Below are 14,409 nucleotides of genomic sequence, written 5' to 3'. Positions count from 1 at the left end.
AACGAAAGAGACTAAAATTTTTTTTTTTTTTAATGTTCTCAAAAAAAGTATGTAATAAAATTTGTTATCATATGATTGGTGTGGCAGGGATCGGGGATACTGACGGGTGATGGAAAGTAAATAAATAAAATAAATAAATAATAATTTTATCCATCCCCCCACTCCGGAATTTGTTAGAGAAGATGGCTTTGATACAATTATAATGTGATATTTGCCATCATGTTATGGGGATAGTTGATGAATGACAGGATGAAATTCTTAGGTTTGGGGTGTAGCTTTAAGTAGAGTAAAGCGACTTTCACACCGGGGCGGTTTTCAGGTACTTAAGCGCTAGAAATATCCTCTGCAAAGCACCGCCTCCCATTCATCGTGGTGCGTCTTTTCACGGCGGGGCGGTGCACTTGCAACAAATGGGCACCTGAAAGCGCCGCAAGGCAGGAGATTTTACCTTTTATTTGGGGGTAAAAATCATCCCGCCAGCGGCCAAAAAACGGTGCAAAAGCGCAGCTAAAACAGCACTAAAAGCAACGCCAAAACGAGCGGCCGGCGCTGCCAGAGTGAAAGTGATCTTAATGGTAATAAAATAGAGTGGCTGATGTTATAACTGCTACATTTTCAAATGACAATAAAGATTAAAATAATTCTGTTCATTTTTTTAACTTTTATTTTCTTTTTATATCCCGTCATGAAGAGTAGTTCAGTGTCACCACAGTGGGGGGGAGGGGAGGGGTGATCACTGTAATAAGCAATAGTTTTAGCTGTCATGAATGGCTTTCATTCATGACAGCTTGAATTACTAGTGTGATTGCTGTAGCCAATCACGGATCACAACTTTACAGGGTGCTGCGATTGGCCCAGGTACCATGTGATAGCTGTGGGCCAATCACAATAGTAACAGTCATGAATGGAAGCCATCCATGGTGGTTTTGTTTACATTGTAAAAATGAGATTACCAAAACCAATCCTAGCAATCACATGATACCCTGACCGCTCACCGCAGCCGGGTACCATCCCCCACGATCCGCCATGTCCAGTGAACACAGCGGTCACGGGCTCACACGTGCTCAGCGACGGACCAGCATGTTGCCGAGCCTGCAGCCGTTGCCCATTTGCAGTGTAATCACGCGGGTCGGCACGGGCAGGGCTTTTTTTTTTCTCAGAAAATAGGTGCAGGAACTCAACTACGACCTCTCAAAAAAAAAACCCTCCCCCGCCCCACACAAACCCTCCAAACTGCATCAAATAGTGAGTGTGGTCAGATTTCACTAACAGTGGAAGGGGTGTTCTGACAAAATAGGACAGGGGCAATAAATACCTGGAGTTCATTATGTATAGAGTGCAGAGTTTCAAGGGGGGGGATGGAGGAGTTACACGGAGCGCAGAGTTCAGGTGGTGCGTTCGGGGGTGGGCTATGTACATACTGTAGAGTTTAGGGGTGCCCTGCACACAGAGTGCAACGTTCAGGGGTGCCCTACACACAGAGTGCAACGTTCAGGGGTGCCCTACACACAGAGTGCAACGTTCAGGGGTGCCCTACACACAGAGTGCAACGTTCAGGGGTGCCCTACACACAGAGTGCAACGTTCAGGGGTGCCCTACAGAGTGCAACGTTCAGGGGTGCCCTACACACAGAGTGCAACATTCAGGGGTGCCCTACACACAGAGTGCAACGTTCAGGGGTGCACTACACACAGAGTGCAACGTTCAGGGGTGCACTACACACAGAGTGCAACGTTCAGGGGTGCACTACACACAGAGTGCAACGTTCAGGGGTGCACTACACACAGAGTGCAAAGTTTAGGGGTGCACTACACACAGAGTGCAAAGTTTAGGGGTGCACTACACACAGAGTGCAAAGTTCAGGGGTGCACTACACACAGAGTGCAAAGTTCAGGGGTGCCCTACAGAGTGCAACGTTCAGGGGTGCCCTACACACAGAGTGCAACGTTCAGGGGTGCACTACACACAGAGTGCAACGTTCAGGGGTGCACTACACACAGAGTGCAAAGTTCAGGGGTGCCCTACACACAGAGTGCAAAGTTCAGGGGTGCACTACAGCCTTCTTCCACAGCTGTTTACCTATGCATCCCCTATCCTCTTCGCTTCCCCCCTCTTTAACTCTGACCTCTGCATGCAACCTCCCTTCCACTGTCTCCATCTTCTCCTTCCTTCCTTAAAAGCTCCGCCATCTTCCACACGTCTTACTTGTGTTGGTGTATTAAGCTGAAGCACCCATCCGGCTCTAGTACCTCCCCCGCACACTGTAGGTGGCTCCGCCTCTCTCACTTGCAGAGGGGTCATTTCAGTTGGGGTGTTGGGATCTGCACCTGCATCTCCCTTGGCCCCATCCTGCACTCAGTGGCAGTCACTCAGGAGATCGGTTCTATGGGAGCCCTTGGGAGACAAGCTTACACTTGTAAACACAGAAGCCGGACTTCCGTTGCAATCGATAGTGGTGAGTAGGGAGCAGAGGGCTGACTGAGTTCCACCAAGTTCCAGCTGAAAAAAAGCCCTGGGCACGGGGTTAATCGAATCACAAGACAGAATTTTGTATTAATCAGGCGACTCGTCTGCATATTCATGGTTTTAATCTCAAACTTGCACATTTACAAAGTCAGGGAGCAGCATCTGTGTATCAAGAAACAAAGAACGTGTGTACAAAAACAGAGCGTTCGGGAAAAAGTATAAATAACAGCCGGGAGGGGAGAAGTCAGAATGTGTAACGTTCATCATTCTGCAGGAAATAAAGTTCAAAAATCAAAACCTTGATCTCATCCAACGCGTTTCACAGTCCCACTCGCTCTAATGGAGGACGAGGCAGGGGATGGGGGATGGAGGCCAAGCTGGGTTTGGTCATCAGGTCAACTTCTCAGCAATCGCTGACCAAAAAAGGAATTCATTTCAGGCCTGGTCATCCTGGGGGGGGTCACACAGTATGAATGGAAGAACAAAGATGGCGGAGGGGTGTCATCCCACACAATACATTACAGTGGTCCGTACACTCAAACGTTACAAATAGGAAAAAAAAAAAAAAAAAGTTTCATAAATATAATCTCTTCAATCTGAAATATAAAATGGACTCTCGAAATTCAGTTTTTATTTCCTCTCAAGTGCAAAGTTCGTTCTCACCCGACGATCGGGGTTCATTTGGCACAAAAATTCCAACGCTGGATGCGAATGGAAAAGAAAAATCGGGTCGGTGGCAGCGGAAGTGGTGGGCCGAAGTCTGAAGCAGAGCAGCTGGAATCCGTATGGATGGCTCTAAGGGACACGGCGGTGATTGGAGGATGGGGAGGATCTATGCTGGCTGCTGGGGGTTGAGATTTAGGTGAGCCGGCTGTCCCAGAAGACCAATCCTCTGCTTCTGCTTCCGCTGTTCCGTCATCTGCCGAGAAAGAAAAAGATCATTTTTGGCATTTTAAGCAATTTATGTTTGTCTGTAGATACAATTCTATACATTATTCTGGTTTCCTGGCAATCCGGTCCCATAGATCTGCCCATCTCAACTAGATTTCCTACTGACTGCCAATATGGCAACAAGGCCCCCCTCCACTGACTGCCAATATGGGAACAAGGCCCCCCTCCACTGACTGCCAACATGGGAACAAGGCCCCCCTCCACTGACTGCCAATATGGGAACAAGGCCCCCCTCCACTGACTGCCAATATGGGAACAAGGCCCCCCTCCACTGACTGCCAATATGGGAACAAGGCCCCCCTCCACTGACTGCCAATATGGGAACAAGGCCCCCCTCCACTGACGGCCAATATGGGAACAAGGCCCCCCTCCACTGACGGCCAATATGGGAACAAGGCCCCCCTCCACTGACGGCCAATATGGGAACAAGGCCCCCCTCCACTGACGGCCAATATGGGAACAAGGCCCCCCTCCACTGACGGCCAATATGGGAACAAGGCCCCCCTCCACTGACTGCCAATATGGGAACAAGGCCCCCCTCCACTGACTGCCAATATGGGAACAAGGCCCCCCTCCACTGACTGCCAATATGGGAACAAGGCCCCCCTCCACTGACGGCCAGTGGGAACAAGGCCCCCCTCCACTGACGGCCAGTGGGAACAAGGCCCCCCTCCACTGACGGCCAGTGGGAACAAGGCCCCCCTCCACTGACGGCCAGTGGGAACAAGGCCCCCCTCCACTGACGGCCAGTGGGAACAAGGCCCCCCTCCACTGACGGCCAGTGGGAACAAGGCCCCCCTCCACTGACGGCCAGTGGGAACAAGGCCCCCCTCCACTGACGGCCAGTGGGAACAAGGCCCCCCTCCACTGACGGCCAGTGGGAACAAGGCCCCCCTCCACTGACGGCCAGTGGGAACAAGGCCCCCCTCCACTGACGGCCAGTGGGAACAAGGCCCCCCTCCACTGACGGCCAGTGGGAACAAGGCCCCCCTCCACTGACGGCCAGTGGGAACAAGGCCCCCCTCCACTGACGGCCAGTGGGAACAAGGCCCCCCTCCACTGACGGCCAGTGGGAACAAGGCCCCCCTCCACTGACGGCCAGTGGGAACAAGGCCCCCCTCCACTGACGGCCAGTGGGAACAAGGCCCCCCTCCACTGACGGCCAGTGGGAACAAGGCCCCCCTCCACTGACGGCCAGTGGGAAGACCGTCCCCTCCACTGACGGCCAGTGGGAAGACCGTCCCCTCCACTGACGGCCAGTGGGAAGACCGTCCCCTCCACTGACGGCCAGTGGGAAGACCGTCCCCTCCACTGACGGCCAGTGGGAAGACCGTCCCCTCCACTGACGGCCAGTGGGAAGACCGTCCCCTCCACTGACGGCCAGTGGGAAGACCGTCCCCTCCACTGACGGCCAGTGGGAAGACCGTCCCCTCCACTGACGGCCAGTGGGAAGACCGTCCCCTCCACTGACGGCCAGTGGGAAGACCGTCCCCTCCACTGACGGCCAGTGGGAAGACCGTCCCCTCCACTGACGGCCAGTGGGAAGACCGTCCCTTACATTGGTGATCAGTGGGAAGATCGCTCCTTATATAGCTGGTCAGTGGGAAGAATGTTCCTTACATTGGTGATCAGTGAGAAGAATGCTCCTTACATTGGTGGTCAGTGGGAAGAAAGTTTCTTACACTAGTGCTTAGCACAAATATCACCTTATATAGATAGCTAAAAAGATTAGTGTGTCCCTGGATACATAGAGGCAGAAATTGCTCTTTGGCTCAATGAACCCCTAGAAACCTCTAGTGGAACCCTAGGGGTCCCATGAAAACTTTTGGCACTCACCTGGTCTTTGAGTTCACTGAGCTGGCTGGACAAGTTGGTGACAAGACGCATGGTGGACTCCAACTTCTCCTGCAGGTTCCTAAGTTCATTCTGTTCACCTTCTGAGTCGCTGCTCACCAGGGACATGGCTCTCATCCTCGGAAACCAGTCCAGATTCCTCTCCTAGGGGCAAGAACAAAGCCGGGTCAGAGACTTAACATACAGAATTATCGGCCAAGAAGACCAACTTCAGGTCAGCTATGATTGGAGAGCCCAATACAAGTCAGGCTAAAGAATCAGCTGCAACAACGGTGGGAAACCAAGGGCAGTGCCTCAATCATTTTAATATGGAGGAACCCTTTAAAATAACTTTCCAATCCCAAAGAACCCTGATAATAATTACTATATTTACAGGTTACTGTACATCAGCATGATGGTCAGGAAAGCACATCCCTGCCATTGGTAGTCAGTGGAAAGCACATGCCATCCATTGGGGATCAGTGGGAAGAACGTCCCCTCAACTGATGGGCAGCAGGAAGAACGTCCTCTCCATTGATGGGCAGCGGGAAGAACGTCCCTTACATTGGTGATCAGTGGGAAGAATGTCCCTCACATTGGTGATCAGTGAGAAGAATGTCCCTCACATTGGTGATCAGTGAGAAGAATGTCCCTCACATTGGTGATCAGTGAGAAGAATGTTCCTCACATTGGTGATCAGTGAGAAGAATGTTCCTTACATTGGTGATCAGTGAGAAGAATGTTCCTTACATTGGTGATCAGTGAGAAGAATGTTCCTTACATTGGTGATCAGTGAGAAGAATGTTCCTTACATTGGTGATCAGTGAGAAGAACGTTCCTTACATTGGTGATCAGTGAGAAGAACGTTCCTTACATTGGTGATCAGTGAGAAGAATGTTCCTTACATTGGTGATCAGTGAGAAGAATGTTCCTTACATTGGTGATCAGTGGGAAGAATGTTCCTTACATTGGTGATCAGTGAGAAGAATGTTCCTTACATTGGTGATCAGTGGGAAGAATGTTCCTTACATTGGTGATCAGTGAGAAGAATGTTCCTTACATTGGTGATCAGTGAGAAGAATGTTCCTTACATTGGTGATCAGTGAGAAGAATGTTCCTTACATTGGTGATCAGTGGGAAGAATGTTCCTTACATTGGTGATCAGTGAGAAGATGTTCCTTACATTGGTGATCGGTGAGAAGAATGTTCCTTACATTGGTGATCAGAGGGAAGAATGTTCCTTACATTGGTGATCAGAGGGAAGAATGTTCCTTACATTGGTGATCAGTGAGAAGAATGTTCCTTACATTGGTGATCAGTGAGAAGAATGTTCCTTACATTGGTGATCAGTGAGAAGAATGTTCCTTACATTGGTGATCAGTGAGAAGAATGTTCCTTACATTGGTGATCAGTGAGAAGAATGTTCCTTACATTGGTGATCGGTGAGAAGAATGCTCCTTACATTGGTGATCAGTGAGAAGAATGTTCCTTACATTGGTGATCAGTGAGAAGAATGTTCCTTACATTGGTGATCAGTGAGAAGAATGTTCCTTACATTGGTGATCAGTGAGAAGAATGTTCCTTACATTGGTGATCAGTGAGAAGAATGTTCCTTACATTGGTGATCAGTGAGAAGAATGTTCCTTACATTGGTGATCAGTGAGAAGAATGTTCCTTACATTGGTGATCAGTGAGAAGAATGTTCCTTACATTGGTGATCAGTGAGAAGAATGTTCCTTACATTGGTGATCAGTGAGAAGAATGTTCCTTACATTGGTGATCAGTGAGAAGAATGTTCCTTACATTGGTGATCAGTGAGAAGAATGTTCCTTACATTGGTGATCAGTGAGAAGAATGTTCCTTACATTGGTGATCAGCGAGAAGAATGTCCCTTACATTGGTGATCAGTGAGAAGAATGTTCCTTACATTGGTGATCAGTGAGAAGAATGTTCCTTACATTGGTGATCAGTGAGAAGAATGTCCCTTACATTGGTGATCAGTGAGAAGAATGTTCCTTACATTGATGGTCAGTGGGAAGAATGTTCCTTACATTGGTGATCAGTGAGAAGAATTCCCCCTTAAAGGTCACTGGTGTCAGTGATTACTCATCTGAAAGTCACAAATTGCTGACCTGCTATAGAGCCCCCTGGCAACTTTTGGAGAAACTGGTAGAGGGACATGGCTGTGTTTCCTATGAGGGCACATATGGGTTGGCACCTCCACTAGTAAGATTAAAGGGGGGCAGCACCAAACCCCAATATGTACAAACTGAAAATTGAATACAAAGTGACGAGTCGCTTTAAGACCCCACCAGCCGAGATCTGAGTTTTATGTCCTCCACATGCGGGTTCCTCTGCCCACATTCCACAAGTACCGGAAGATGAGAATTTCCCATCACTGGTCCTTCAGGACAGCAAACTGGTCCCAACTTCCAGGCACTGGAACAGCTGCGCTAATTGGTAATTTTGCAAAAACCCGGGGGAAGGGCTCTGGGACTGTTTCAGGAAAGCACAGAACTTGTTGGAATGAACCCAGAGGAGCAAAGTGACATCAGACCGGCACTGAGGACGGATGGAATCACCTGGAGAAATCTGTAATAGAAGCCCCACATTTTCCTAGCGCCTATTTCTTTAAGGTGTATCCAGGGCTGGGCTGAGGGCGGAGACAGAATAGTGGCCTCCTTGGGTGCTTTGGGGGGGGGGGAAACTTAGCAACAGGATTACAAAAAGGATTTTCTTAAGAGAATTGTATTAAAGTGAGACATGGTGGCAAACGTACAGAAAATACATTTGGGGCAAGGTTAAGGTCCTACAGCATCCAAGCATGAAAGTCAAAACAGTGACCCCCCCCCCTTCATTTGTGAGATATTTCAGCAGCAGGTCTCGTTTCTTTTGACCTGAAGCTCCAAAGGCAGCTGCCTCTTCTGCCTAACCCTCGGCCCAAGTTTTTAAATGTTCAGCATCTGTGCAACGTAACTGAATAAAGAAAAGTGGATTCTGAATCTTTATAACAAATTTGCCCATTTGCCCATGGATGGCCATAAGAGTGAAAATTTCCGGCTTTTAGGATTGGAGGGGGGGGGGGGGGGGGGGCGCTTCCCAGGGACTTACAAGAACCCGATACCAGAGGGCCATATACAGGAGCAGATATAGATTTCCTGGCCTTCTCCCAGCAATTCCCAGAAACATCCCCCTCGCTCTGCAACTGCCGACATGTCCCTCTCCCTCCGTCAGCACTTCTCTGCGAATATGCGCCTCCCCCACCCCCCCAACTTCACCCTTCCCACAGCTTCCTCCAGCAGATGTGTCTAAACCGCACAACAAGTCTCTTCTAAGTAAAGGGATGGAAAAGTCCCCTCCTGGACGAAGAGCGCAGACATGGGGGTGGACAGCTCCGGAAACTCGAGGGGGGGGGGGAGCGTGCTGCAAGCCGCGGTGACCACATCGGTGTCAGGAGGGATGGGTGACAAGGCCAGCGCCCTCGCTCACACCGAGTGCCCGGATCTGAGGCTCACATGGCTCCCGCCCACCCAGGAGAGCAATTCATGGCCAGGAAATGGAAGAATTCATGGGAAGGAGAAGTGAGAATCGTGAGAGAGGAAGAGCTCCGCTCACATATTAGAGGAGCATTCATGTGTCTAAATGTACTCATCACCCCATCCAAGCCTCACTGACTCCATATCACCCTTCATATCCCATTCTAAACCATGGCCTACAGCAGAGCAGAGTATTTCAGGAGAGGAGAGTTATAGAGGAAGGAGCAGAGTCCTCCAGCAGAGTATTTCAGGAGAGGAGAGTTATAGAGGAAGGAGCAGAGTCCTCCAGCAGAGCAGAGTATTTCAGGAGAGGAGAGTTATAGAGGAAGGAGCAGAGTCCTCCAGCAGAGCAGAGTATTTCAGGAGAGGAGAGTTATAGAGGAAGGAGCAGAGTCATCCAGCAGTGCAGAGTATTTTAGGAGAGGAGAGTTATAGAGGAAGGAGCAGAGTCCTCCAGCAGAGTATTTCAGGAGAGGAGAGTTATAGAGGAAGGAGCAGAGTCCTCCAGCAGAGCAGAGTATTTCAGGAGAGGAGAGTTATAGAGGAAGGAGCAGAGTCCTCCAGCAGTGCAGAGTATTTCAGGAGAGGAGAGTTATAGAGGAAGGAGCGGAGTCCTCCAGCAGTGCAGAGTATTTCAGGAGAGGAGAGTTATAGAGGAAGGAGCAGAGTCCTCCAGTAGAGTATTTCAGGAGAGGAGAGTTATAGAGGAAGGAGCAGAGTCCTCCAGCAGAGCAGAGTATTTCAGGAGAGGAGAGTTATAGAGGAAGGAGCAGAGTCCTCCAGCAGTGCAGAGTATTTCAGGAGAGGAGAGTTATAGAGGAAGGAGCAGAGTCCTCCAGCAGAGCAGAGTATTTCAGGAGAGGAGAGTTACAGAGGAAGGAGCAGAGTCCTCCAGCAGTGCAGAGTATTTCAGGAGAGGAGAGTTATAGAGGAAGGAGCAGAGTCCTCCAGCAGAGTATTTCAGGAGAGGAGAGTTATAGAGGAAGGAGCAGAGTCCTCCAGCAGAGTATTTCAGGAGAGGAGAGTTATAGAGGAAGGAGCAGAGTCCTCCAGCAGAGCAGAGTATTTCAGGAGAGGAGAGTTATAGAGGAAGGAGCAGAGTCCTCCAGCAGTGCAGAGTATTTCAGGAGAGGAGAGTTATAGAGGAAGGAGCAGAGTCCTCCAGCAGTGCAGAGTATTTCAGGAGAGGAGAGTTATAGAGGAAGGAGCAGAGTCCTCCAGCAGTGCAGAGTATTTCAGGAGAGGAGAGTTATAGAGGAAGGAGCAGAGTCCTCCAGCAGAGTATTTCAGGAGAGGAGAGTTATAGAGGAAGGAGCAGAGTCCTCCAGCAGAGCAGAGTATTTCAGGAGAGGAGAGTTAGGAAGGAGCAGAGTATATAGTGCTGGAAAATGTATATATTTGTCCTCAGCCCATTGATGGGGAAAGGGTTGCATGGTGCAGAGGAAGTTGCACTGTGTGGGTAGAGGGAACTTTTACAGCTCAATCATAATACCAAGAACGCAATGAAATTTGAAGAAGTGGAAACCATATCAGCCATGCAATCTGATTGCACAAAGGGTCTCCCTCTGTCGTCATCCCATTACAAGGAAGGGTCTGTCTGCCCCCCCCCCTCTGTTTTCTCAGTTAGTGGGGTCACGGCCCGTGCAGGAAGTGGATTCCTCATGGCTCGAGCTGCTGAGAATTTGCAGTATAATCCGGTCAGGTGATCCGCCCCCACAGATGATTCAATTCTTGCTAACAAGGAACAAGTTGGCTGAGTTTGCAGAGGCTGAGGTTTCCTCCCTGTGACCCCATGGTCCCCCCCCCCCCCCCCCCTTCCCGCACACATACAGACAAGCCTCTCAATGGCATGCTGGCTTGTAGGACTTCCACAGAAACCTGACAAATGCAAAAAGAATTTGACACTTGAAGGACAACTGCAGGGAAATGCGCAGGAGGAGGTCTGCTTAAGTCGTATGCATTTCCTGAAAAGTCCTTTCTAAATGCAACTTTTGTAATAACTTGAATTCCTACAACTATACATTATATTTCCTAATCACAGAATTCCAATACATGTTTCAGGTTTTGCATTCAGCCATTTGGGTGCTTTACAAAGTCCCAGCAACTGTAGAAGTTTCCCTGCAGCCTAAATGACTACAAAGGTATGGTCAAAAGTTTCTGGACACCTGACCATAACACCTAGTAATATACATAAATATACATATATTTTTAATAGCCCAATGTATGTGCACACCTATCCATAAGATGGCGTTCAGGTGTCTCCAGTGAAGGGTCCTGGTAATCCTCCATCATACAAAGACATTGTAGACAATTGTGATCTTCTAACCTTGTGGTAACAGTTTGGTGAAGACCCTTTTCTGTTCCCCCATGACTGCCCCCCCCCCCCCCCCCCCCCCCCGTGTACAAAGCCAGCTCCAAAAAAAGACACGGTGTGACCAGTTTGGTGTGGAGGAACTCGACTGTCCTGTATAGAGCTCTGACCTCATCCCTACTGATCACCTTTGTGATGAACAGGAATGTTGACTGGGCACCAAAAAAGACCTGGCTTTCAATGTGAGGGCCAGGTCTTCTCATCCAACATTAGTTCCTGACCGCACAAATCGGCACTAATTCCCACAGACATCCTCCAAAACTATGTGGAAATCCATGCCAGAAGAGTGGAGAATGTTTAAAGCCACAAAAGGGGTCCAAGTCTATAAAGACCTCAACCCAACTGAACACCTTTGAGATGAACTGGAATGTTGACTGCAAGACAGGTCTTTTTTGGTGCCCAATACGAGTCCCAACAAGTGACCCAGGTCTTCTCATGAACATCAGTACCTGACCTCATCCCTACTCAACACTATAGGTAAACACTATTGTCATAGCGCTACACTTATTGTGGTTTTCTTTTTTTTTGTAACATCTTGTTGGTTGTGTTAGCTGCTTGTTTTTCTCCTGGCAGCGCAGAATTATTTTGTGTAAACACTATAGGTAAGTCAGGTCTTTTTTGGGGTGCCCAACGTGAGGCCCAACATGTGAGCCAGGTCTTCTCATCCCTACTCAATACCAAAGGCAAGATCTTTTTTTTTGGTGCCCAACATATGAGCCAGATCTTCTCAACCAACATCAGTGCCTGACCTCCCAAATGGGCACAAATTCCCACAGACACCCTCCAAAATCTTGTGGAAATCCTTCCCAGAAGAGTGGAGGCTGTTAGTCACAAAGGGGGCAACTCCATATTAATGGCCATGAGGAGAGAAGGGCAACTCCATAAGGACATGGTGTGACCAGTTTGGTGTGGAGGAACTCAAGTGTCCTGCACAGAGCCCTGACCTCATCCCTATTGAACACCTTTGGGATGGATTGGACCTAAGAAATGTTCTTTTGGCCGAATGGACAATTCCTATAGGTACAATACAAAGCCTTCCCAAAAGAGTGGATGCTGTTTTAGCTACAAAATAATGGCCAAGGTTTTGGAATGGGACATCCAACAAGCTCATATTAGGTGTGATGGCCAAGTGTTCACCAAGTTTTGGTCAGATGGTATACAGGTAACCAGCTGGAAGTCCTTATCCAGTATTTTGTCATTCCTAGCAAAGTGGCGTGTGGAAACTGCTTGGAGAGAGCCACCCAATCAGCTGCTACCTGTACACTGTCCACCATTGATGGGGGGTGGAATTCAAAGTATCACAAAGATAGGTTTTCATATTATTCTTTGTACAACGCGACATTCAGATCAACATGGTGGATCCCCAGCTGATCTCACCTTTATCATCTCAGCCACGTAGCTCTCGGGTCCAGTATACTCCGTAGAATCTTTCACTTTCACCAGTACAATAAAGAACAAATAATGCCACATGTTATGTTCCTCCTTAATGTGCTCTTCAAACGTCACCGTTTTATTGTCAAACTTGTCCCGTTCCAGCCCTAAGTGACAGACAAGGTTATCAGTGACAGAATATTCTTATTCAAGAAACTTTTCATGTGTTCTATTAAATCCTTGTTTTCCATTAGTGACCCAAGTTATCCTTGTTCCATGACTTGTAAGGGGGAGCTATCCTCGGGACCTGCAAGGGGGGGGAGCTATCCTCGGGACCTGCAAGGGGGGGGAGCTATCCTCGGGACCTGCAAGGGGGGGGAGCTATCCTCGGGACCTGCAAGGGGGGGGAGCTATCCTCGGGACCTGCAAGGGGGGGGAGCTATCCTCGGGACCTGCAAGGGGGGGGAGCTATCCTCGGGACCTGCAAGGGGGGGGAGCTATCCTCGGGACCTGCAAGGGGGGGGAGCTATCCTCGGGACCTGCAAGGGGGGGGAGCTATCCTCGGGACCTGCAAGGGGGGGGAGCTATCCTCGGGACCTGCAAGGGGGGGGAGCTATCCTCGGGACCTGCAAGGGGGGGGAGCTATCCTCGGGACCTGCAAGGGGGGGGAGCTATCCTCGGGACCTGCAAGGGGGGGGAGCTATCCTCGGGACCTGCAAGGGGGGGGAGCTATCCTCGGGACCTGCAAGGGGGGGGAGCTATCCTCGGGACCTGCAAGGGGGGGGAGCTATCCTCGGGACCTGCAAGGGGGGGAGCTATCCTCGGGACCTGCAAGAGGGGGAGCTATCCTCGGGACCTGCAAGGGGGGGAGCTATCCTCGGGACCTGCAAGGGGGGGAGCTATCCTCGGGACCTGCAAGGGGGGGAGCTATCCTCGGGACCTGCAAGGGGGGGAGCTATCCTCGGGACCTGCAAGGGGGGGAGCTATCCTCGGGACCTGCAAGGGGGGGAGCTATCCTCGGGACCTGCAAGGGGGGGAGCTATCCTCGGGACCTGCAAGGGGGGGAGCTATCCTCGGGACCTGCAAGGGGGGGAGCTATCCTCGGGACCTGCAAGGGGGGGAGCTATCCTCGGGACCTGCAAGGGGGGGAGCTATCCTCGGGACCTGCAAGGGGGGGAGCTATCCTCGGGACCTGCAAGGGGGGGAGCTATCCTCGGGACCTGCAAGGGGGGGAGCTATCCTCGGGACCTGCAAGGGGGGGAGCTATCCTCGGGACCTGCAAGGGGGGGAGCTATCCTCGGGACCTGCAAGGGGGGGAGCTATCCTCGGGACCTGCAAGGGGGGGAGCTATCCTCGGGACCTGCAAGGGGGGGAGCTATCCTCGGGACCTGCAAGGGGGGGATCTATCCTCGGGACCTACAAGGGGGATCTATCCTCGGGACCTACAAGGGGGATCTATCCTCGGGACCTACAAGGGGGATCTATCCTCGGGCCTGCAAGGGGGATCTATCCTCGGGCCTGCAAGGGGGATCTATCCTCGGGCCTGCAAGGGGGATTTATCCTCAGGATCTACAATAGGATCTATACCCATGACCTAAAAGGGGATCCATCCTCAGGGCTTAAAAGTTTTGGCGATTTCCTGACAGAAGCCAAAAGGAAATCAAACTACCTTAAAGTGGATCTTCATCCTTAAGTAAATATATTGTCCTACTTCCCCCAACCTTCCCTCTCAGAGTTGTTATTCCTTGAATATCTGTGCACCCATGGGTCCCCCCCCGCATTCTCAAAAAAAGCAATTATGGAAGTCCTAAACCTTTGTGCTGGCGTGAGGAACCTCCTGGACTTGCAGAGATGTGCCAAAGGGCTGTGGCAGGACCTGAA

The 14,409-nt window shown here is 50.3% G+C and overlaps 1 protein-coding gene across 3 annotated transcripts in view; it reads right to left on the bottom strand.

Moving 5' to 3' along the window:
- Positions 1–2,571: 2,571 nt before the first annotated feature.
- Positions 2,572–14,409, bottom strand: part of LOC141102610 (inositol 1,4,5-trisphosphate-gated calcium channel ITPR1) — a gene marked incomplete at its 5' end in the record, with an annotated part of 103,394 nt that continues 91,556 nt past the window's right edge. For all 3 annotated transcript variants that reach the window (XM_073591513.1, XM_073591514.1, XM_073591515.1), the window contains 3 exon segments: positions 2,572–3,385; positions 5,254–5,415; positions 12,535–12,695. In XM_073591513.1, the coding sequence (XP_073447614.1) occupies positions 3,299–3,385; positions 5,254–5,415; positions 12,535–12,695 (410 nt within the window).

The sequence above is a fragment of the Aquarana catesbeiana genome, linkage group LG07 (genome assembly GCF_042186555.1).
Source record: "Aquarana catesbeiana isolate 2022-GZ linkage group LG07, ASM4218655v1, whole genome shotgun sequence".
In the NCBI taxonomy this organism is placed as follows: domain Eukaryota; kingdom Metazoa; phylum Chordata; class Amphibia; order Anura; family Ranidae; genus Aquarana; species Aquarana catesbeiana.
This window is presented reverse-complemented; position numbering and strand designations above follow the sequence as displayed.